This window comes from Panicum virgatum, chromosome 1K (genome assembly GCF_016808335.1).
Source record: "Panicum virgatum strain AP13 chromosome 1K, P.virgatum_v5, whole genome shotgun sequence".
In the NCBI taxonomy this organism is placed as follows: Eukaryota; Viridiplantae; Streptophyta; class Magnoliopsida; order Poales; family Poaceae; genus Panicum; species Panicum virgatum.
The window spans coordinates 17,268,837-17,294,487 of NC_053136.1; the positions used below are offsets into that span (position 1 = coordinate 17,268,837).

General features: G+C 45.2%; 2 protein-coding genes across 7 annotated transcripts; both read left to right on the forward strand.

The window, feature by feature from the left end:
* Positions 1–3,871: 3,871 nt before the first annotated feature.
* On the forward strand, positions 3,872–7,505 carry LOC120697838. 6 transcript variants are annotated; one of them, XR_005684603.1, is made up of 4 exons: positions 3,876–4,086; positions 4,167–5,291; positions 5,415–5,494; positions 5,584–7,505. XR_005684603.1 is itself a non-coding variant. In XM_039981225.1 (3 exons), exons 2-3 carry the CDS (start codon positions 4,185–4,187, stop codon positions 5,427–5,429), a joined length of 1,122 nt encoding a protein of 373 aa, XP_039837159.1. In that variant the 5' UTR covers positions 3,876–4,086; positions 4,167–4,184; the 3' UTR covers positions 5,430–5,941. The 6 variants fall into 6 exon arrangements, 4 of the variants coding, with proteins under 4 accessions (XP_039837148.1, XP_039837159.1, XP_039837140.1 ...); XM_039981225.1 differs by having other exon boundaries at positions 5,415–5,941; XR_005684600.1 differs by having other exon boundaries at positions 3,878–4,086; positions 4,167–5,494; positions 5,584–7,495.
* Positions 7,506–17,899: 10,394 nt separating this feature from the next.
* LOC120697870 (F-box protein CPR1-like) lies at positions 17,900–20,561 on the forward strand. Its single transcript, XM_039981241.1, has one exon. It carries the CDS (start codon positions 18,247–18,249, stop codon positions 19,165–19,167), a length of 921 nt encoding a protein of 306 aa, XP_039837175.1. The 5' UTR covers positions 17,900–18,246; the 3' UTR covers positions 19,168–20,561.
* Positions 20,562–25,651: the final 5,090 nt, after the last annotated feature.

The window sequence follows — 25,651 nt, forward strand, 5'->3', positions numbered from 1 at the left end:
TATGAGCTCGCGAGTGACAGGAAATCACTCGACTTCTACCGAACCGTTAGCATAGCCAACTAGCAACTTACACATACTAGTGTTCAAGCATAGGTACCTAGGATCATGCAACTAAGGTTCCAAACAATTCCTACAAACTTAAATGCACAAGTAGATAGGAATATAAACAGTTGCATAAATTTAAAATAGGTAGGACATGCTCCGGGGCTTGCCTTACTGAGCGGAGCTAGCCTTGGGCTCTTCTGAACTCTGGTTCAGGTCTTCAGTAATTTCAGTTAGATTAACTTGAGCTTCACGCTGCTCACTCTCGGACTCCGGCACCAGCTCGTACGTACCGTCGGCGAGAGTAGTCAAATCTATATGAAAATGCACATGCATGAGTTGTGGTGATGGTAACAAACTTAATTTAATTCACTAGAGAGTTGTCAAATATTTTCTTTACATCTCCTTGGGCAATCGTTTATAGAGTATTATCTAGATTAACTATTTCCCCTTAAGTAAGTGAGGGTTTAGTTATTTTTAGAAAGATTACTTTCAAGTGCAAGCATGGAAAAAATTCCAATAAGCTGGTGGGTATAGCTTCTGAAGATGAAATTTTTATGGAGAGTCAATTAATTAAGTACAAACCTACCATAAAATTTTCAGCTATTTTCACTAAGCATATTAATTATTAAAAATACATTAAACAGCTACTGCTAGGACTAAGATTCATTTATACAGAACAAACCCTACAAGTAAAGATGCTACAATTTTTACTGAGTGCTCCTAAACTTATGGTAAGTTTACTGTAAAATTTTTAGATTTAAAAGAGCAAGTAACACAACATGATAAATAGAACAAAATAAAGCTAAATTAACCTAGTTTAAAACCTACAGACAAAAATAGCAAGTTCTAGAGCTTCATCTTTTACCAGCATGGTTATAAACTCACAGTTAACCCATAGAAAAATTATTAGAATTTTTTTCGTGTGCAAGAACTATTTTTCATGATTTAATGTATCTATCCTTACCAAAAATCATTTCGTCCAGTTGGGTTTAACTAAAAATTCTCAAACTTTTTCTGTAGACTCTGGGAATGAAAATACAGGTACTGTAAAAGTTTGAACCCATGAAACATATCATAACAACTTGGATAAATAAAACTATCTATCCTAGGCATACATCAAGATTTAAATAAACTGACAGCTAGGCATGTCAAAAGTCCACGAAACTTTTACACAAGGCTATGTATCTAACCTGTAACACACTGACTAAAAATGGCAAACAGATCATGCATGGAACTTGAGATCTAATAAAAGCTATATTTTCTTTGTATTTTAAATAAAGCAAAAACTACTGAGCAAATGAAGAAGTGCATGTAACCAAAGTTGTAGATCTCTTGGTAAAGATTCCGGAACAGTTGAGTTTGCGTTTTTCAGATTTTTCTACGATTTTTAAACGAATTTACAAGTTTGCTGTTTTTCAAAACAAAAGAAAAAGGAAAACGAGATCTTGCATCTAGGCCCCTGGAATGTTTTGGGGGCTCGCAAAAATGCCCCTGGCCAGAGCTGGAACAGAGGAGGCGGCGGGCGGGTGTTTCCCGGTGAGGGAGCTCGCCGTCGGCGAGGGGAAGTGGGGGAGCAGCACGAGGAGGGTGAGAGGAACCTTGGGACGCTCTCGGTTGGGCTCGTGGTGGCCAGAGCAGGCGCGCCGGCGGTGCACAGGGAGCGGCGGCGGCGGCGGCTGCAGCAGGCGGCGGCGGCTGCAGCGGGCGGCGGCGCTCCGATGGCTTGGGGGGTGGTCGAGGGGTCGGGGAGCTTCACGGCGGTGAGGAGAAGCTAGCTAGGGGGTCCATTGGAAGCGAGGAAGGGCGGGGAAGAGAGCTCCGCGATGGGGTGGTGCTCGGCGGCGGCAATGGTGGTTGCGGCGGCATTCCAGGACGCATGGAGGGAAGTGGGGGCTTGGATTGGGGTGGAATGGAGAGGGGAGGAGCGGGAACACAGGGTGGCGAAGTAAATGGGGAGAAGGAGCTCGGCAGGGGGGGCGTAGTAGAAGAGAGACTCGGCGCGTGCGCGGCGTCGTGGTGGCGTGCTCGCCGAGCGGCCTTAATGGCGGGTCAGGGCACAGCGAGGAGGGTTGGGGGCGTCGGTGGCGCGCGGCATTGAAGGCCGGCCACGGTCAGTGGCTCAGACAGGTGCATGGCCAGCTCGTTGGGCGCCACGGCGGCGTCGCGGCGCGTCGTCGAGCGCTCGTCGTTTGCGGCGTGCTCGTCGATGGGGCAGAGCGCGGCAGGCTCGACGGGACTGGGGAGGGGGAAAGTCAGCGGGCGGGCGTGCGGGCGAGGCACTCATGGCCGGGCAGCGAGCACGGCGGTGCAGCGGCGCAGCGAGCTCGGTGCTCGAGTGCCCTGCCGCGCGCGGAGGGAGGAGGAAAGGGGAGAGAGAAAGAGAGTAGAGAGAGAAAGAGAGAGGTCAATGTTTTCACTCGCGTCAAACTCAAAATTTTCAATCGAAACTCGAAAAAGTTTGAATACGAAAGTTGTTCAAAATTCAAATTCCTACAACTTTCCTTTCAGGCCAAACTTCGTTTGAGAAATGATTTGAAAGTTAAAAATTTGAATTCAAGTTAAAGAACCCACTGTTTCTCGGGGTTTTCTCCAAATTTCATATTATAACTTGAAAAACTTTGAATACGAAAGTTGTTTATCTTGTCAAACTCTACAACTTTTGTTTTGGGTAAAAGTTCATTTGGGCTAAGGTGTGAGAGTTGACTTTTTGGTTTATTTAAACGGATCTTTGGCTTTTACGTAATTGAAAATTTGGGGGTTTAACTTGTCATTTCACATTAATTGCATGTTTAAACAGTGGTAAACACCGGAGGTGTTACAGGGGGCGACCCCCCCACCACGTCCCCCCCGCCAGGGACCTGTTCGAAGAAAAAAAAATTACCGAAAGGTCCCTGTCGCCCGTTGCCTGGGCGCCCCCCCTCTCCCTCCATGGGCGACATGGGTCTATTTTTGAAATTTCTTGAAACCGCCATATATCTTTGAAATTTGTATTTTTTTAATATAAAAAAGAAAAAAAGACGAGGCGGCCAAAGGGGGTGGTTGGGAGGGGGCCTGCATGCTACAGTGAATGGGCTGGTGGGAGATCCCCTAGGGCTAGGGGAAATTTGGGTGCCACCCATTTTAGGCTCGAATAGGGACCCTCCTAGACCTCATCCCCCCCCCCCCTAAATGGCTGAACCTCTAAAACGGGTATCTGGGTAAGTGTCCATAGGTTGGCCCAACAAAAATGAGGATGGGTGCATGGATTCCAAGGGCTAAAGTTTAGAATCAAAGAAGAATCTTGCCATTTAAAGTATTAAATGAAGTTTAATTATAAAACTAATTATAGAAGTGCTATGCTAATTTGTAAAATAAATCTAATTATGAATTAATTAGGCTCATTAGATTCGTCTTGATTGGTCTTGCAAATTAGCATCCATGTGTGAAAAAGATTTTGTAATTATACTTTATTTAATTCTCCTACATGGTAATATTCTTGTTTGATGTGACAGGGCTAAATTTAGCCCCGCAGGAATCAAACATGCCTGTTTGGATCAAAGGGACTAATTTTCAGTCCTTGTAGCATCGGATTTTTATATACTAATTAGCAGTATTAAACATAGACTAATTATAAAATTGATTTGATGAATACAGGGTAATTCGCGAGATGAATCCATTAAACCTAATTATTTCATGATTTGCCAATGTTATGCTAGAGTAAGCATATACTAATATGCCTTAATAAATTCGTGTCCTGAAATAGTTTCAATTTATGCGATTAGTTTTATAGGCAGCTCAAATTTGGTCCTCTGATGTGACCGGGACTTCTCTGTAACCCTGGACCCCTTCTTTCCCCTCTCTCTCACTTAAAACAAAAAAAAAGGCGATCCCCTTCTTCCTCCGCCGCGCCGTCGGCCGCCAGCGACGCCGTCAATCCCCCTCGATCCGCCCCTCGGCGGGATCGCTGCTTCAGTCGACTGAGGAGCATGGAGGCCGCCGCTCAGCTCCTCCAAAACGAGCTTCACCTCACGACCTGGTAAGAGGACCGTTGGATTTTACCTGGTAAGAAAACCGTTGGATTTCCCCCCTTCTTCACCGCGTTAGCTAGCTCTGGCCTCATCGAGCCGTATGTTTCCTTGCAGCAGCTCTAGGCTTCATTGATGGCGTCTCTGAGGCCGAGCTCCCCGCCGACCAGCCGCGCCAGGCGGGCCCCCGCCGGGTCCAGCTCCGGCGTGCTACCCCCGGACGTGCTGTTCGACGTCTTCCTGCGGCTTGCGGCCAAGGAGCTCTGCCGTCTCCGCGCCGTCTGCCACTCGTGGCGCTGCCTCACCACCGATCCACTCTTCATCACGGCGCACGTGGCCCGCCATCCAGGTCCGCTCTTCTTGGCCAAATTACGGGATAACACGGCGCAAATCTGCATTGTGGATCTGTCCGGCAACGTGGTTAAGCGGATCCCCGTCCCAGAGGGTTGCCACCACCACCACCTGCTCTGCACACGCCTGAACCTTGCTTGCCTGGCCACTGACTTGAACAAATGCCATGTGCTCAATCCGGCTACCGGAGCTGTTTACACCCTGCCTGAGGGACCCGCAGTTGAGCATGTGAATCGTGTGAACTTGCGCCACCCTAACACCTTCTTCGCGCTTGGGCGGGTCACCTCCACGGGAGAGTACAAGGTGCTCCGGATGTTCAACCGTTGGGCCCCTGGTCACGATGGTAAGCAGCTATTCGAGGCGTTTACAATCAACGGTGGTTCTGCTCGTCATGCACAGTGGAGAGGAAGGCAGGGACATGATCTCATTACTGAAGCGTTGAGTGGGGTTGTAGTCGATGGGGTGGTCTATTTCTTGATGGACAAAGTATATGGTCGTAGCTTCTATACGGGAATTTCTCCGGACCACATCGTTTCATTTGACCTTGGGACAGAGGAATGGAGGAGAGATCTCCAAGGGCCTATAAGTAGAAACATTGATTCAAAGAAGGTGTTACGCACCATCCGGAATCAACTTACTTTAGTTGAGCTAAAAGGCTTTCTAGTGATATCATACTACCACCAGCTTGTCATGGACCTGTGGTTTTTAATGGACTTTGAGACTGGGCTCTGGGTGAAAGAGTATAGCATTCAGACTGAATCGATAGTCAGAAGACCATCATATGCAGAACCATTGTTGGTGTTAGATGATGGGAGGTTAGTCATATATCTCCCAGCGATGGGACGGCTGCTCATTTGTGATCCAGGATCCAACACCTTTTCAGAAGTGGAGGTGAGACACCTTGATGCGGTTGCTATGTACTCAGGAAGTCTTTTGAGTTTACAAGAGGGTGACATGGTGTAGCATTCTCTTGGGTTTCTACTCAATTTAGCTAGTGTCTAATCCGCTTCACAGGAACCACCCTCATAGCTTTGGGAACTGAATGTCCTATGGATATTGCTCATCTTGTATTGGAGTAATGTGAATCTATGGAGGTGTGTGGTATTCCAATTTCCCCTTGTTATTATAAATTAATTCATGAACATGTGGCACTGTATGGTTGCAATGATATATATTTTTGCAGCATCAAACATCGCGTGTCCTTCCTGTTTTGGCAACTCTTGGTGGCATATTTCCTTAGCATTCTCATAGCTAGGAGATCTGGGTGGTGCTGTATAACAGCTATTAGCAAGTGGTGGACTGCAAAGATCAGGATTACCAATGTAGCAGTTTTCAGCAAATGTGATGAACTGGCTCTCTATTCCCAATGTAGGGTCAGACAGATTGTTGTATGCAAATGAGAAGACCTCCAAAGACTGCAAGGCTTGTAATTCTCTTGGTACAGGCCCTGTCAGGATGTTATGGGATAGGTGAATAGGTCCATGCTCTCAAGATCTTTCGAATTCTGGAATGTTGTCTCCAAGCTGATTGGAGGACAAATCTATTCCTGACATGAAGTTGAGGGTGTTGCCGATGAAGTAGTATTGCCTTCTCTTTATTGAGATCTCTTCTTGATCTAATGATAAGGAATTGGTATAATACAACTTGATCCAAACAGAATCTCCAGTATACATGTAATGTGGTGCGGTTAGTTGATTCTCTCTGATGAGCACACTAGAAGCTAGCTGTACATATTACCATCTGATCCCATATTACTGAGACATAGGTATCCGACCAGCTAGGCTATTGCGTGAAACATCTAAGAGAAGTCATCTGCCTTGTGATTCGTGTTTCTTTCTCTCTGGAAAGCATAGAAGCACTTCTCAACATCTAACTAAAAAAATTTCAGGTCACACTGTTGTGGAATCTTCCCTTCAAAATGGTTTTCTTCCGATATGAGCACCCTTATTTTACTGAACGCAGTTCCTAACCAACAAGGAACCAGACCATTGATTATTTTTCTCTCAAATCTAATGTTATTATGTCAGGACTTGTGAATAGTGCCATTGGAAATGTTCTGTTTAATTTGTTTTGGCTCAAGTGCAAGAAAAAGAAATTCAGATAGATTGAGGCAATGTGGGGGATTGTTCCAACAAAATAGCTAGTTTGTCTTAAATTTAGATGTCTTTCCATGTCTTATAAGCAACTTGGAGGAATCCAGCAGCATGTTCAGTATCAAAGATAGCATAAAAGCTCGGAGTAGTTCCAGATCTGAGTGGGGAACTTTCCTTTGAAATTATTATTTACAAACATGTCAGTCTTAGTAGTGAACGACTTATTGACCTGATGAGGACATCACCAGCTTAGATATGACCATATTAATAGCTTGTAAACAAAAGGTGAATCAATCCTATATCATGATTATTGTTGCTACATTCGATGAATTGATGCTGCGTCATGATGTGTGTTCATTGTCATTTTCAGAAATACATACGTGGATAAAAAAGAGTGCTAGACACACATGGAAGGCATGGAGGACCAAAGACGTTGATTGGGGACCAAGTCCAAGTGTTCCTCACGTCCTCCACCAGGCCACCACGTCACTTTGGGCCCAAAGATGGAAAGAGATCAAATCCAACACGTTTTGGAGGCTGGATTCGGACTGCAGAAAAGCATTGATTTGTGATGGACGCCACAGTTGCATACGGCATCGGATTGGGCCGTTCAAGTACTTCGTGGAAAGCTTATCAAGTCTACTTTCCAACGGATCCAACCCCACGTCCATATTTGTTCGGAGTCGGCCACAATTGTCTATTTTATACCGAGATGTTTTCTGTCCACGATGCTCCGTCATCTTATTTTGGCTCAATGGGTCGTGTATAAAGTTGAGTCCATTATGGATGCGTCCTAGGGTTGGAGCACGACCCCAGCACCCCTGTGGTCATCCTCCCAAGTTCTTATATCCTTTAGCTGCTGCCAAGAATACTTGGGTTTTGTTTAGATCAAGTTTAGCCTTTGCTACTTGCTTGTAAGCGCGCAAGCTAGTCCAGTCGCCCGTCTTCGAGTCTTTGGAACCCCACTTCGTTTGTGATTGAGTTTGAGATTGACATACTTCATTGCCTCCTAGTAAATTCAGTACTTGTTCCATACTTATTCTTACTAGTTCTTCGATTGCTTGCAGGACAGGTGCCCTAGTGGCCGGGTGACACGCTCCCACAAGATCGCGACATCCATAGGAGGTGGTGTATCGGTTGCTAACGCGCAGCTTCCATTGGAAGGTTGTAGTTGGGCCGTGAACGTCGTCTCCTCCAATTGAAACCTGGCTCTGATACCAATGAAAAGGATCTTGATCACGCGATGTCGTAGCCTAGAGGGGGGGTGAATAGGCGTTTCTTCAAAATTTGGCGCTTAATCCCTGCTGGGACTGCCTGGACCGGTCTACCAGACCGGTCAGACCGGTCTATGCAGGCAGACAGCCCAGTCAGCAGGAACAAGTCACCTCTCGAGCTTGAACCTATAAAAAACTTGGGATATGTGTCTTGCAGAGTATTTCTAACAATATAAACAAGTCCCTATACACAAGTAGAGCACACCCAAGTAGATCGAGCGGAAGCACAATTCAAACTCAAAACTATAAATGTAAGGTAAGTAAATCAAACCGAAATAGAGATGATGCAATGAAGACACGGTGATTTATTTGACTAAAGTTCGGATTCACCCCGTGCACCCACATGTGAATCCTACTCTCCGTTGAGGAAGCTCGTAGTGACCCCAAGGTCAAGCTATCTCCTCTTCTCCACTATATGACCATGCGCCCTCTTGGCACACGATCGAAGCCGCAACAAACTTGCCGCTGCTCACTACAACCTTGGGAGCTAGCCGGCGACGCCTAGCCGTCTAGGAGCCGATGCTCCAAGAGTAACAAATGCTTCAATCGAATTGGCCGACGCAACCTCAAGTGCTCAAAGCTCGGGATGTTTCTTTCTTGCTCAAGTGGGTCTCAAGGAATGAATTCACTCAACCCAACTCAAAGATTCACCTTGAATCAAGCAACTCTCACAAAGAGAGGTTCGGGAGGACTCTCCAAGTGCTCACAAGGCTCACAAGATGTTTTGAAATATTCTAGCATCAGCAGCCACGAATGGGTGAAGTCATGGGATATAAATACCCCTTCTCACAAAACTAGCCGTTGCCCTGTCAGTGTTAGACTGGTCAGACCAGTCTGTTTTGAAAACTAGCCGTTGGAGGCTCACCCTGCTCAGACCGGTCAGACCGGTCCCTCACTGTTTTCTGCAGTTAGCACTCTCTCAGTTTGGCTATTCTCTCTAGGGACTATTTGAGCACTTTTAGTATTGTCTAAACCTACTGATGTTGCATCCCTCTTGATAGTACAGCATACTTATACTCAAGTGTATAAATGAAATATACAATTTCCGCAATCACAACTTGAGCTTCACATTTTGATCATGCCGTCCTTTCTTCAATACTTTGAGGGCATTAACATCTTCATTCTTTGAGCATACCCGCTTTGAGCTTGTGACTTTGAATCTTTGATTTACATAGGAGTGAAATCCAACTTGATTCACAAGTTACTTTCTTTACTTGAATAATGCCACTCTTCAACATAGAGCTCTCCATGACTCTACGATCTCCGGCCTTTGACCCATATCGGTTTCTTTGCTCCCCCCAAGCCGTCGCTTGCGTAGCCTCTTGAAACACGCCCCTCGGTCCTCTACCTTTATCCTAGCTATCCATCTTGAACTCATATTGATTTGTATCATGCATGAAATCTTCATTGTCAATTCGAATTCTCAATTCAATCTTATATGCAAGCTTTCCAATTTGAGACATCATATATGCATCAACTCATGTCTCATTCTCTTTTGCCTTGCTTGCTTCTTTAGTTAATAACCATTTATCACATGTGACAAGATCTTCCATATTTGAGATTATGCATAAGCATATCACATCTCATTCACAAAACCTTTACTTGTCACTTTAAATCCCATTTTAAATCGAAACAAGCCTTCGCATATTAGAGCTTTTATATCAATCATGAATACCTTGCTCTATTTTCCTTTTCTTGTTTTGCTTGTCGCATACACATTTTACCAATTTGATAAACACACTTGCTTGCAACACATGAGCCATCTCAATTAGTACCCATTACTTAATTAAATACCAGCTCATGATCTCATGCAAACAAGTTAGTACTTTAATCGTGTTGTCAATCAATACTCCAAAACCCACTAGGGGCCTAGATGCTCTTTCAATATCACTTTATTGGCAATTATAATTGCAAAAGAGAGTATTTGGTGCACAAAGTTTATATCTGCTCTAATCTGAAATATCCTTTTAGGCTACAATACAATGGTCAAATAGGGGGCAGCACTAACACTAATGATGTCTTGCCAAGTTTCTCTAGTTTTTCTCTTAAGCAACAGGGTCAGCCCAAAGAAGGGGAACATTGCTGGTTGTGGGCACGCAACATAGCCGTCGTTCCGTGTTCCAACATCGAAGCAAGCACCTTTGAATGCCATTGGGGCAAGTTGAGGATGACTTGCAGCCAAGAAGGGGAGAATGATGAGGACATCACCAGCTCAGATATGACCATATTAATAGCTTGTAAACAAAAGGTGAAACAATCCTATATCATGATTATTGTTGCTACATTCGATGAATTGATGCTGCGCCATGATGTGTGTTCATTGACATTTTCATAAATACATAAGTGGATAAAAAAGAGTGCTAGACACACATGGAAGGCATGGAGGACCAAAGAAGTTGATTGGGGACCAAGTCCAAGTGTTCCTCACGTCCTCCACCAGGCCACCACGTCACTTTGGGCTCAAAGATGAAAAGAGATCAAGTCCAACACGTTTTGGAGGCTGGATTCGGACTGCAGAAAAGCATCGACTTGTGATGGACGCCACGGTTGCATACGGACTCGGATTGGGTCATTTAAGTACTTCGTGGAAATCTTATCAAGTCTACTTTCCAACGGATCCAACTTCACATCCATATCTGTTTGGAGTCGGCCACAATCGTCTATTTTATACCGAGATGTTTTCTGTCCACGATGGTGCGTCATCTTATTTTGGCCCAATGGGTCGTGTATAAAGTTGAGTCCATTATGGATGCATCCTAGGGTTGGAGCACGACCCCAGCACCCCTGTGGTCATCCTCCCAAGTTATTATACCCTTTTGCAGCCTCCAAGAACACTTGAGTTTTGTTTAGATCAAGTTTAGCCTTTGCTACTTGCTTGTAAGCGCGCGTGCTGGTCCAGCCGCCCGTCTTCGAGTCTTCGGAACCCCACTTTGTTTGTGATTGAGTTTGTGATTGACATACTTCATTGCCATCTAGTAAATTCAGTACTTGTTCCATACTTATTCTTGCTAGTTCTTCGATTGCTTGCAGGACAGGTGCCCTTTTGGCCGGGTGACATGCTCCCATAATATCGCGGCATCCATAGGAGGTGGTGTATCGGTTGCTATGGCGCAGCTTCCATTGGAAGGCTATAGTCGGGCCGTGAACATCATCTCCTCCAATCGAGTTATCCCCCATGCCTCTCATCGAAAGATCGGGCACAAATCCTAGCGGGTTCCCATTAGTTGGTAATCAGAGCGAGGTTTATCAGTGAGAGACTATCAATCCTTTGTTTTTTTCCTATAGTCCAAAAAAGCAACAAAAAAATATAGTAGATTAGTTTACCTGCAATCCTATAAACATATTGAGTCTTTACTAGTACTGCTTACTTAAGGCTTGTTGAGTTTTTGGTTGCATCGGTTGTGTTGAGTTGCTGGTCCTACTGTCTAATCCTTTAGAGTTTTGCGTTCTATCACGTTTTGGTCTCCACGAGATCCATTATCATCATATATATTGCTGCTGTGTTTTGGTCACCATGGATCCATCGTAAGTCTGATTCAAGCATTTAAATACAATTTGGAAAGCTTATCTTGTTACCTTTCCAACGGACCTAGCCTTGTTCCAAAATTCCTTTTGAGCATTCCGTATTTGTCCCGGAGATTGGCGATCTGCAATCTGTGTAAACTCATCTTTTTGTGTTGATTTGTTTTGATATTCAGCAAAGGCGTTAAAAAAAGTTAAAGGAAGAAAGAAAAAAAAGAATAGAAAAAAAGAGAGGCAAAAAAAAAACAGAGAGAAAAAAAGACAAGAAGTGAGAAAAAGGGGCTGAATTTGGTGTTTTCCTTTGTGCTGTGCTAGCTGCTCTTTGTAGGTGACTACCTTTGTGCCTAGGCTCACGTCTCTAGCATGGTTTAGCTTAGGACCAGCACGGTACTGCCGTTGAACGATTATTCAGCTTGCTTTTGTAACTAGTGTGGTTCTGGTACGTTTCTTGTTTTAGCCCACCTATAGCTCCACATATCCGACTACAGCTTGACAGGTCTTGCTGCTGCGGCACTGATACACTATCTTTGAGGTTGCTGTCTTGTTGGTCGTCGTCACCTCCTGTTTTGCTTGGTAAGAACTTGCAAGAGCTTGTTTTGAGCAAGTTTAGTTTGAGAGAATTACAACCAACACACCTAGTAGTTGACAGGAGGGTACATCTTATTTTTGTGTTTCTTGTTGTCTACTAATCATGGCAGGTGATACAGAGAATTTTGAGCAGTTGAAACTAGACCCTCATGTTCAAGATGTCATTCAACTCTTGCCGTTATATGATGGTAAGTTTGATCCTGAATCTTACATTGATTGGGAGCTAAAAGTTGATAATGAATTTGATGAGCATGACTTGTCCGAAAAAGAAAAGATTTATATTGCCTCTAATGTTTTGACTGAATATGCTTTGCTAGAATGGAAACATATCTGTAGGCACAACAAAGTTCTAGAATCTTGGGAAGATTTCAAATTTCTTTTTAGAGATGCATTCATTCCTTCATATTATGCTGATTATTTGCTTGCAAAATTAGACAAATTGAAGCAAGGTAGTAGGACTGTGAAGGAATATTTTCATGTCTTTAAGACTTGTATCATGTTTGGTGGATTAGATGAATGCGTGGAAGATGTTATGAGTAGGTTCATGAGAGGGCTCAATTCTGAAATTCGAACCTTGTTAATTAGCAAGTCATATAGATGTATTGGTGAATTGTTTTGGCTTGTTGTTCATGCTGAAAAGGAGACTTTATTATTTGTGAATAATTGCAAGAATGATGTAACCCATGATGTACAAAACTTGTCCACTCTACATGCTAACCAAGAGCAACAAATAGTGGAACCCGAAGATGATTCACCTTTGTCACAAGATGAATTACTTCCTGTTCCCTGTGATAAGGAGGACTTGTGTGTTGATGATTCTTTTACTCATATGCCACAAGTAGTGAATAAGTGTGATTCTTTTGGTTTGGAACCATACAAATGTGCTGAAGAAAAGCTTTTCCATCCTATTACTTGTGCACAAGATGAACTGAAATTGGTGTCTTCTTTAAATACTTTGGGTTATATTGAATTTGATATTCTTTGTGATCTAAACTATTTAGAGGAGAAACTTTTTGCATATTCTGAATTGACAGGCTTGTCTAATTATACATATCACTTTATTGGCAAGTATAATTGCAAAAGAGAGTATTTGGTGCACAAAGTTTATATCTGCTCTAATATGAAATATCCTTTTCGGCTACAATACAATGGTCAAATAGGGGGCGGCACTAACACTAATGATGTCTTGCCAAGTTTCTCTAGTTTTCTCTTAAGCAACAGGGTCAGCCCAAAGAAGGGGAGCATTGCTGGTTGTGGCCATGCAACATAGCCGTCGTTCCGTGTTCCAACATCGAAGCAAGCACCTTTGAACGCCATTGGGGCAAGTCGAGGACGACTTGCAGCCAAGAAAGGGAGAATAATGAGGACATCACCAGCTTAGATATGACCATATTAATGGCTTGTAAACAAAAGGTGAATCAATCCTATATCACGATTATTGTTGCTGCATTTGATGAATTGATGCTGCACCATGATGTGTGTTCATTGTCATTTTCAGAAATACATACGTGGATAAAAAAGAGTGCTAGACACACATGGAAGGCATGGAGGACCAAAGAAGTTGATTGGGGACCAAGTCCAAGTGTTCCTCACGTCCTCCACCAGGCCACCACGTCACTTTGGGCCCAAAGATGGAAAGAGATCAAGTCCAACACGTTTTGGAGGCTGGATTCGGACTGCAGAAAAGCATCGACTTGTGATAGACGCCACGGTCGCATACGGACTTGGATTGGGCCGTTCAAGTACTTTGTGGAAAGCTTATCAAGTCTACTTTCTAACGGATCCGACCTCACGTCCATATCTGTTCGGAGTCGGTCACAATCGTCTATTTTATTCCGACATGTTTTCTGCCCACGATGCTGCGTCATCTTATTTTGGCCCAATGGGTCATGTATCAAGTTGAGTCCATTATGGATGCGTCCTAGGGTTGGAGCACGACCCCAGCGCCCCTTTGGTCGTCCTCCCACGTTCTTATACCCTTTAGCCGCCGCCAAGAACACTTGGGTTTTGTTTTCGACGAGTTAGCGATTGCTATTGCCTTTCAGCGCGCGTGTTGGACCAACCGCCCGTCTGATTGTTTACGGAACCCCACCACATTGTGATTCAGATTGAGTTCATCAATTCTATCTAGTAATCCAGTGCTTGTTCTTGCTGGTTCTCAATTACTTGCAGGATAGGTGCCCTAGTGGCGGGTCGATTGTGCTCCACAAAATCACAGCGACCATTGGAGGTGGTGTATCGGTTGCTAAGGCACAGCGTCTTGATTGCTGTAGTCGGGCCGTGAACGCCGTCTCCTACCCCCAATCGACTTATCCAGTTCCTCTCATCGAAAGATCGGGATCAAACCCTAGCGGGTTCTCATCATACGTGGGGAACTTTGCTTTGAAATTATTATTTACAAACATGTCAGTCGTAGTAGTGAACGACTTATTGACCTATAGATGATCGTTTGGCAGATACATGCCATAGACCATAGGGAATAAGCGAAAAAACTTTTCTATGTGATCCTCGATAAATGTTGTGAGATTGGTCAAGAACTCCATTGACCTCAAGATGACAGACTAGGAGGGATGGACCCGAAAAGAATTTTTTGATAGGTTTAGGTAACACATCTTGTGGTGAGATGTTGATGTCTTTTGGCAGTTCTATTATTAGATACATCAGACATTGAAATTCCGTCTGATGTTACATTTGGCATGGGTGAAAGAAGAGGTCCAGCAAATAAATTATTTCTTACATTTACATTTGCAAGGTGTTTATTTCTATCTAGGAACCAGGTTGGGAAGTAACCCTTTAGATGATTATGGGAAAGATCAGTGTAGTATAGTTCATCTTGACCCAGTAAGAAGGTAGGCAAAAAAAAAGTACATCAGAGTTGTTGTCATTGAGATCGCAATTGCTAATTCTAGAAGTTCAGCTGAAATGTGATATTCATCTGAGTATCCTGTTTTCACTTCAAATTCGTCACTGTCACTAGATAGTTCCAGAATTCTAAGATTACTATAATTTGAGAATGAGGTTGGGTGTAGGGGCTCCTCCCGATAGTTGTTGGAGAGAGAGAGAGAGAGAGAGAGAGAGAGAGAGAGAGAGAGAGAGAGAGGTGCTTGAGAGATAATAAAGCTTATAAATGCTTAGTCAAGTGTAGCTGGCCACACTTTTTGAAGCCATAAAAATAAGATGGAGTAAAATGCACCGGAAGTTCCTAAACTTATTCTAGGGTATCATCAAGCTCCCTAAACTATAATTTATAGTTTTAGGTCCCTTAAACTTGCTAATTGATTCATCAGAGGACCAAAGCCTATTAATCCATATCTAATCACTTATGTGATAATACTAACTAAATAAGATCTACCAATCAGTGGATCACATCTCTTCATTTTGATTTATTTATCCCTCTATCGTTTTTTAGTGATTCTCATAAGAATTTTCATATGTTTTCTAACAGTTCGTGGAAACAGGAAGGTACAGAAAATGGTGTATTGGTAAAACTAGAATGGCCTGGAGGCTATAGAGGTGTCACGTGGTAGATTACTATTAACGAAACATTAAGTAATAAGCTTTAGACCTCTATGAACCAATTAGCAAGTTTAGGGGCCTGAAAACTGCAAATTAATAGTTTGGGGACCTAGATGACACCTGTGAACAAGTTCAGAGACCGCCGCCAAAGTGTTTCAGTCAAAGTAATAAGTCTAGATAACCCTCAAACTATTATTGAGGGTGGACTACTTCACCCTCTAAATTACAGAACTGGGCATTCTACTCTCTGAACTATATAATACAGTTCACTTAACCCTCCACGAACCATATTAGTGGTTTTGCCAGGTTAGCAATCCACGTCACCTTGAACCCACATGCCATATCATCCCCCCCCCCCCCCCCCATTCCAGTGCCTCCTCTGCGGTCTCCTATATGACAGAGGGCGTGCCATCAGGGATGAGGTGGTCATGGATTTGGAGGAGAAAGGGGAGAGGTTAGGGATGGCATGTAGGTTCGGGATGTAATAATAGAGTGTGAGAGGGGAAAAAAAGATATTGGGCTGTCACGTGGGCCATTTTGCCACATCATCGTCCACATCAGGAGCCTCGGTAGCAAAACCACCTCTAAAACCGCTACAAGGGGTTATCTAGACGGTATTTGAAAGTTTAATGTTACAAGTTTTGAATTTATACCCTTCCAATTTGGATTTGTTCTACTATGTAAATAAATTGCAAATATGATCCAGATAATAAATGCCCAAGTTTCCTTAGGATCCCAATTCCAATAGAATCCCCATGCCTCATTAGCCCCATACGGCTCCGCAAAGAATACCTATAATTAAAAGAGTAAACCCTAGACTAATAACACGATAACTCTAGTTAAGTGGGTAAGATTAGATGCCAAAAATTATTTGACCTGACTAAGACTAGATATGGTAATGTTAGACAGGAACCAAACAATGCACAGATGATATTTCAAAGAAAAAAAAAGTTAGGCATAAAATTTTCATATCGAATCACAATTTAAATACATACTCCTTCCATTCTAAATTTTTAGTCATTCTAACTTTTCTGAGAGTCAAACCATTTTAATTTTGACCAAAATTATATAGAGGATTACAAAAATTTATAACACCGAATGAATAATACTATAAAAATTATATTTGATAAAGAATCTAATGGTACTTATTCAGTATCATAAATATTGGTTATTTTTTAAAATCTTAGTAAAATTTAAAATATTTTAACTTTTACGAAAGTTGAAATAATTTATAATTCGGAAAGAAAGTAGTAGAATTTTTTATTATTCATATCCTAAATGCTAATATAGGTGGGCCTCTTGTTTATCCCGGTGCAAACCTTGCAAAAGCCCAATTCCCTCTGCCCACCTGCCGTTCTCCATGCCCCCTCCGTCCTCCGCCGCGTCGGCGCCGCCACAGCTGCGCCGCTAGCGATCTCTGTGTTCCTCGATCAGAGTCCTCGGCGGATGGTTTCTTCAATCGACTGAGGATCGGACGTTCCTCGATCGGAGTCCTCGGCGGATGGTTTCTTCAATCGACTAAGGAGGCTCCTCGAAACCATGTCGACCTGGTGAGAACTGAGAAGCCCTTTGGATTTCGGCAAAATTTGCCGTGGGATACCATTAAAAGATGGAGTTTGCTGGAGACCACTAAAAAAGTGTATATATGCTGGAAGACATCGTTAAATCGAATCCATTTGCTGAAATACACTGCTAGTAATATTGTAATTGATTGGCACAGAAAATGACAATCGTACCCCAGCTGCCATATCTTCTCCCACTGGTCATCCGTTGGCTCTCCACCTCCTCCTTGTTCTTCACCGCTCTTGCCCTTCGTCGCTTCCTCCTCGGCCCTGGCGCCATTGCCGTAGCCTCCTCCTGACCGACGCTTGCCCCAGACTCCACCGGCGGCACGGCGTCGGCCGGGATGTTACCGGCCCGGCTCTTGAAACTCATGCAGCAGCATCGACGATGAGTCGGATGAGCATGCGCCACTCAATTCCACCGCCCCCTCCGCTCCCCAAAAGAGGCCATTCCAAGGCCCTCTGCCATGGCGCCACACCCCAAGCGATGGTGCTGCCTTGCTGCTGGGGCTGGGACAGCACCACGGCCTCCAATGCCATGCCTCCAAATCCATAGGTTCTCACCTCTCGAGGAACCGCACCATGCAGGGCACACAAGAATCCGAGGAAAGCTAGCGCCGTGTTCAGTTACAAAATTCCAAATTCCAAATTTTTTTTCCGGCACCTGCATGGAGACTTAAATCTAGACGAAATAAAAAACGCATTGCGACTGCTGTCTGTAAATTGCTACAGTAATGCTACAGTAAATAACCTCTAATGACGGATTAACTAGGCTCATTAGATTCGTCTCGCGATTTACAGACGAGTTCTGTAATTATTTTTGTGATTAGTCTATGTTTAGTACTTCAAATATAGAAAGATGCATTTTCAAAAATTTTACAGGCTGCAACCAAACACGGCCGACAAGGCGGGCTGGCTGGGGAATTGATTGGAGCTGCGGGCCGACAAGGCTGCTGCAGGGAGCGGGCAATGGTTTTGCTGGGGAGGAAGGAACCGTGGAAGAAGATAAGGCTGTGGGGGGCATAATTGTCATTTTTTGTTAGCTCTGCAATTAAATTGATTACAATACTGGTGGCAGTGTCTTTCCGCAAACGGATGAGATTTAACGGTGTCTTCCAACATACATGTAATTTTTTAGTGGTCTGGGGCAAACTGCACCTTTTAACAGTGTCTCAGGACAAATTTTGCCTTATTTCTCCCCTTCCTCACCGCGTTAGATCCGATCCAGGCCTCACCGAGCCGTACGCCTGCTTCCGCAGCTAGACATCCCAGCACCTTCCAGGCTTCGTCGATGGCTGCACTGCGGCCGACCTCCCCTCCGGCCAGCCGCGCCAGGCGGGCGCCGGCCGAGTCGTCCAGCTCCGGTGTGCTGCCCCGGGACGTGCTGTTCGACGTCTTCCTGCGGCTTCCGGCCAAGGAGCTCTGCCGTCTCCGCGCCGTCTGCCGCTCCTGGCGCTGCCTCACCACCGATCCACTCTTCATCACGGCGCACGCGGCCCACCATCCAGGTCCGCTCTTCTTGGCCAAATTACGGGATGACAGGGCGCACATCCGTATCGTGGATCTGTCCGGCAACGTGGTTAAGCGGATCCCCGTCCCAGAGGGTTGCCACTACCACCACCTGCTCTGCACACGCCTGAACCTTGCTTGCCTGGCCACTGACTGGAACAGATGCCGTGTGATCAATCCCGCTACTGGAGCTGTTCATGCCCTCCCTGAGAATCCGGCAGTGGAGCATTTGGGCCGTGTGAACCTGCGTGAACCTTACACCTTCTTTGCACTTGGGCGGCTTGCCTCCTCAGGAGAGTACAAGGTGCTCCGGACATTTAATCAGCTTGGCTTTGCTAATGGTGGCCACCAGCTCTTTGAGGTGTTTACCATCAATGGTGGTACTGGTCATGCACGGTGGCGAGGAATGCAGAGCCCTGGTCTCTTTATTAGGACGCACAGTGGCGTCGTAGTTGATGAGGTGGTGTATTTCTTGACGAATGGTGCCAATACTGGGATTCGTCCAGACTATATTGTTTCATTCGACCTTGGGATGGAGGAGTGGAGAGATCTCTGGGGTCCGCTAAGTAGCAATCCTCCCTCTGGGAGGGTGTTTCGTCACCGAAATATCTGGGGCCAGCTTACTTTAGCAGAGTTGAAAGGCTCTCTACTTCTAGCACACCAATGTGACATGTTTGTCATGGACCAAGTTGTTATGGAATAACTAGGGATAGCATGAAGAATCTATTCGTCGCCCTCCCTCGGGAGGCTCCGACTACTTTTAGGGTTTTCCTTGCTTGACTTTCATTGATATAGTGGGGTCTTTTTTATAGAGACCGACTCAACTTGACCCTTAAGTAATCTAATCTCTAGACTCTTCCTAAACCCTAACCTAGGGCGGTGCTACAGTACCCGCGGTACTGTTCACTCGCTACAGTACCATGGCCTAGGCCTGTGGCCGGCCCACTTGCCATAGCACTTCACCACCCCTCGAAGACAGCTCGTCCTCGAGCTGGGGCACGAGATATGGCGCAGACGGCTGAGCGCTGCTGGCAAGGTGGTCGGCAGTGAAGGTGCCGATGCAGTCGGTAGTGTAGTCCTTGAACTGAAAGATGGATGTCCAGCAGATGGAGCGTCGATTTGCAGAAAGCAGTGCTGCTGTGGCCAGCCATGAAGACGTTGTAGTGGCCGTCAAGGCTGCTGGTGCATCCGTCTCAGACCTTCCCAGGTGCTTGTGCTGCAGCAGCTGCCGTCGATAGAACTGATGATGCTGGTGATGCAGTGGCTGCTCCAATCCCAGCCACAGGAGCAGGGGAACGAGCGGATGAGGCGGCGGAGAGCCACGGCAACAGGCCATGATGGGTGATGAAGAGCCGCCGACGGGCGGCAGCAGGTGGATGGACGGTCGCGGACGGCCGGAAACCCGCGAGCGGCCGCGGGGTGGAGGCTCGGGCGGACGGCGTGCGGGCGGCCGCGATCGGAGGCGCGTGGGCGGGGCGTACGAATGCCGTACAACGGGCGCGGACGGGCCCGGACAACCCTGGGCGGGGATGCGACGGGTGGGGATGGATCCGCCGTGACGGATGCCGGACGCCGCGATGGACGGCCCGAGGAGGAGCGCAGACGGCACCACGACGGCCAGGGCAACCGGATCCGTGATGGCCGGAGACATCGCCGATGAGGATCTGCGCCAACAATGAAGGCCTCGACAGGCGGCGATGGATCCATGATGGTCATGGGCTCCTGCTCCCCTCCCACGAGCGGATCGATGACGGCGGGCGGCGCAGCTGGTGCCGCCGGTGGTTGCGGCGTAAGAGACGCCGGTGGAGCTAGTGGCGCCATCGGTGGGGCAGCAAGGATCACCGTTGGCTGTGACGGAGGGGAAGGCGTCGGCGGAGTCGCTAGTGTCGCCTGCGGAACCAACACTTTTGCAGAAGTGGATATGAGACATCTTGATTCAGTTGGTGTGTACACAGGATGTCTGTTGAGTTTACAAGAGGGTGACATAGTGTAGTATTTGTAGGGAAACGGGTAGGCTACGCTAGCATCACTACCGCATATACCCAAGATACTTGCGAGTAGAAGATCATAGATCGTTACCACTAGACGCGCAGCGCAGCGGAAGAAGTCGCGCGTCGATGTAGAGGAAGTAGTCGATCACGTCCCACGAACCGAGCTCCTCGTACTTGATCCCAGCAGCCGATCAGCGCAGCAGTCGCAGCAGCGCCTCCACGGAGTCCACACGTACGGGGATGAAACTCCGGGCGTCGGTGTGCTAGCACCGCACGCACGGCATGGGCGGCGGCCGAGAGAGAGAGGGAGGGGCGGCGGCTAGGAGGTGGCGCAGCTCCCCTGGTTGCCCCCCTAGCCCCTCCCTCGTATATATAGGGCGTACTAATGGGCTTCTATCTCATAGGCCCATTAGTAACCCTAATCCCTCTTGGATCAATATCCTCTTGGGCCTTTAAACCGTATTGTGATGATGGGCTCTTGGGCATATCACCAACAATCTCCCACTTGCACTAGAGACAATCATACAGGCAAGCTTTCCAACATTCCAAACCCCTTAAGTGTGTGACCCGTTAGGTTCATGTGTAGGTGGTCGTGATCGGAAATCATTTCCGAATCACAAGTCAATAGCGGCACCTAGCAGGGCATAGTGACTCACAAATACACATAAAGATCATATCGGCCGAACCATAGATATACTCATACACCGATCCCTTTGCCACACGATACCAGTCAAGCTCAAAGCGACATGCGTGCCACCTTTGTGATAGCTCGACCATTCTCTCGATCTAATAGTGGATTCTATTCATAACTAACCTTTAGTCATCATGATTAACTCTTTAATCACTTTGGCATGGCCATGCACTTTCAAATCCAACTATCTCGAGGGGCCCAGAGATATCTCTCCCGTTATCTAGGAGGGGCAAATTCCATCTTGATCCGCTCACATCCCATTCCATGTTTCATGACACACCTGTAAGCTGCTTTTGTAACTACCCAGTCACGGAGTAGCGTTTAGCAGCCCCAAGATGCACCACTACACACAGTGAGAAACAATGGCGATCTCAGGTCTAAGGATCCAGTAGGTATAACACTCAAGAACAACTGATGGCACATACAAAATAACAATCCCAACATTGTCTTGGAGTGGGTCAATCCAACACCATGTTCACCAACATGTGTCCACATCATTAATCCGATATCTCCATATCCATGATCCATGAAACATGATCATCAATTAATGCATGTGCTAGTCTCAACGTCGTTGTTGTCCCACACAACGACATAAACTAGGGATAATTTAGAATCATATCATTGTCAACAAAGAGTTTCACGAACAAGTCACATACTTGATAATCAATGTAAAAAATAATCATCCATGGAACAAATAACAATTATTTATCATTACATAAACATACTCATGACACAAAAATCTCCTACGCACACTAGAATCACTGATGTAAGTATCTAATACCCATAGATCTCATGTGCGCCTCATGCTTTGGTTGTGGGAGAGGCTTCGTCAACGGATCAGCAACGTTTGAATCCGTGTGCACCTTGCAAACCTTCACATCACCTCTCTCAACAAAGTTACGGATGAGGTGATACTTCCGCAGTATATGTCTGGACTTCTTAGTTGTTCTAGGCTCCTTTGCTAGTGCAACGGCACCACTATTATCACAATAGAGGTCCACTGGACTGGACGCACTAGGAACAACACCCAAGTCAGAAACAAACTTTCTGATCCAAACAGCTTCTTTTGCAGCTTCGGAAGCTGCAATATACTCGGCCTCTGTTGTTGAATCAGCCACCGTATCTTGCTTGGAACTCTTCCAGCTCACTGCCCCACCATTGAGGCAGAAAACAAAACCGGATTGCGATTTGGAGTCATCTTTGTCTGTTTGAAAACTAGCATCGGTGTAACCCTTTACAAGGAGATCATCTTCGCCTCCAAATATTAGGAACATATCCTTAGTTCTTCTCAAGTACTTAAGGATACTCTTTACAATTGTCCAGTGAGCTTCACCGAAATCTGACTGATACCTGCTCGTAACACTTAGAGCAAAGGAAACATCTGGGCGCGTGCAAAGCATAGCATACATGATCGACCCTATGGCTGAAGCATAAGGAATCGTACTCATCCTCTTTTGCTCATCAGGTGTCGTAGCACACTGACTCTTGCTTAGAGCAATGCCATGTGACATTGGCAAGAAACCTTTCTTGGAATCTTGCATATTGAACCGATTCAATATCTTGTCAATGTACGTGTCTTGGCTTAATCCAATTAGCCTTTTTGATCTATCTCTATAGATCCTAATACCCAGAATGTAAGCCGCCTCTCCTAAATCCTTCATCGAAAAACTCCTTTTCAATGAGGTTTTAACGGCTTCAAGCATTGGAATATCATTTCCGATCAATAATATGTCATCCACATATAGGACCAGAAACACAAGTGCGCTCCCACTAGCCTTTTTGTAAACACAAGGCTCATCTTCATTCTTGATGAAACCAAAACCTTTGACTACTTCATCAAAACGAATATTCCAACTCCGAGATGCTTGCTTCAATCCATAGATGGACCTCTGAAGCTTACATATTTTCCCAGCATTTTTAGGATCGACAAAACCTTCAGGCTGTGTCATATACACATCCTCACTTAGATGTCTATTAAGAAAAGCGGTTTTGACATCCATTTGCCATATCTCATAGTCATAATATGCGGCAATTGCTAGGAGAATCCGAACAGACTTTAGCATTGCGACGGGCGAAAAGGTTTCCTCATAGTCAACACCTTGAATTTGTCGGAAACCTTTCGCCACCAATCGTGCCTTATAGATGTGAACATTTCCATCCATGTCTAATTTTTTTTTCTTAAAAATCCACTTACAGTCGACAGGTCTTACACTGTCAATCTGATCGACCAAGTTCCAAACTTGATTATCATGCATGGATTTTAACTCGGATTCCATGGCTTCAAGCCATTTGTCGGAGTCGGGTCCCATCATTGCTTCTTTGTAGGTCAAGGGCTCATCATTTTCCATCAATAATATGTGGCGCTCCTCCGTAATAAGGAGGTTGAGCTTGTCAGTAGCGCGACGTGCCCTTATAGACCTTCGTGGGGCTGGTGCCTCAACTACGGGTTGTGCAACATCTTGCACATCCCGTGGATCTTCAGTGGGTGCTGAAACAGTTTCGGGTGTTTCCTGAATTTCTTCAAGTTGCACCTTGCTCCCACTAAATCCTTTTGAGAGAAACTCCTTTTCTAAGAAAACACCATTGCGAGCGACAAACACTTTGCCTTCCGTCTTATTGTAAAATTAATATCCTTTGGTTTCCATAGGATACCCCACAAAGAAGCATTTGTCTGACTTTGGAGTGAGCTTATCTGACATCAAACGTTTGACATAAACCTCACACCCCCAAACTTTGAGAAAAGATAATCCGGGACGCTTCCCAGTCCATATCTCATATGGTGTTTTCTCAACAGACTTACTTGGAACCCTATTCAGTGTGAACGCAGCAGTTTCAAGAGCATAACCCCAAAATGACAATGGAAGATCAGCTTGGCTCATCATGGATCTAACCATGTCCAACAAGGTTCGGTTCCTCCGTTCGGATACCCCATTCCATTGAGGCGTTCCGGGCGGAGTTAGCTGCGGAATAATTCCACATTGCTTCAAATGATCACCAAATTCAAGGCTCAAATATTCTCCTCCACGATCAGATCGCAGAAATTTAATTGTCTTGCCTAATTGATTTTGTACTTCATTCTGAAATTCTTTGAACTTTTCAAACGATTCAGACTTGTGCCTCATTAAGTAGATATAGCCATATCTACTAAAGTCATCAGTGAAAGTAATGAAGTACTGAAAACCACCTCTGGCTATTGAGCTCATTGGTCCACATACATCGGTATGTACAAGTCCCAACAAGTCACTCGCCCTCTCACTCTGACCAGTGAAAGGCGCTTTGGTCATCTTTCCAAGCAAACAAGACTCACATGTGTCAAATGATTCAAAATCAAATGAGCTTAACAATCCATCTTTATGGAGTTGTTCAATGCGCTTCTCATTTATATGACCTAAGCGACAATGCCAAATAAAAGTTGGATTCAAATCATTTGGTCTAAGCCTCTTAGTATTAATGTTACAGACAGATTTATCCTCAAGATCAATAACATATAATCCATTCACCAATGGACAATGAGCATAAAAAATACCATTGCAAAAGATAGAACAACGTTTGTTCTCTATTACAATCTTAAAATCACCAACTTCTTCCAAACATGAAGAAGAAATAATGTTCTTGCTCAAAGTAGGAATGCAATAACAATTATTTAATTCCAAAACTAATCCGGAGGGTAGAGACAAGTGGTAGGTGCCGACCGCCAACACCGCAACCTTTGCGCCATTGCCGACACGAACGTCCAACTCGCCTCTTGCAAATCTTCTAGTCTCACTTAGACCCTGCAACGATTTGCAAGTGTGAATCATCGATCCAGTATCAAATACCCATGATTCACTGGAAGATAATGCAATATTAATTTCTATAACATTTATACCTGAAGTGGAAGTCTCACTTCCCTTCTTCTTCTTCTTTTCTTCCAAGTACTTCTTGCAGTTCCTAGACCAATGTCCCTTTTCATGGCAGTTTAAGCATTCATCCTCAGAAGTAGGGCCAGATTTGGCCTTAGGTGCTGGCTTTAGCTTAGAGCCCGAGGACTCACCACTGGAACTCTTTTCCTTGCCTTTACCTTTGGGATTAGGAGGCGTCCAACGCTTCCTCTTTTTGTTCCCCTTCTAAATCATCATCACATGATTGGGATTCTTCTTAATGCTCTCCTCTGCTGTCTTTAGCATCCCATGCAACTCACTCAATGTTTTATCCAAGCCATTCATCTGAAAGTTCATGATAAAAGGCTCATAGCTCGCCGGGAGCGACTGGAGAATAACATCAGTAGCCAAGTCTTGGTGAAGTTCAGAACCAAGTCTGTCCAAAGTCTCAATGTAACCAATCATTTTGATCACATGAGGACTGACCGGGCTACCTTCTGCCAGCTTGCACGCAAACAAGGACTTTGAGATATTGAACCTCTCAGTCCTGGCTTGGTTCTGAAACATCCCACGCAGCCCCTCGATCATGGTATGAGCATCCGCATGCTCATACTGCTTCTGCAGATCAGGGGACATGGTGGCGAG

Coding starts and splice junctions, on each gene's coding strand:
- LOC120697838 (XM_039981214.1), top strand. CDS start 4,185: ATGGCGTCTCTGAGGCCGAGCTCCCCGCCGACCAGCCGCGCCAGGCGG.
- LOC120697870 (XM_039981241.1), top strand. CDS start 18,247: ATGGCTGCACTGCGGCCGACCTCCCCTCCGGCCAGCCGCGCCAGGCGG.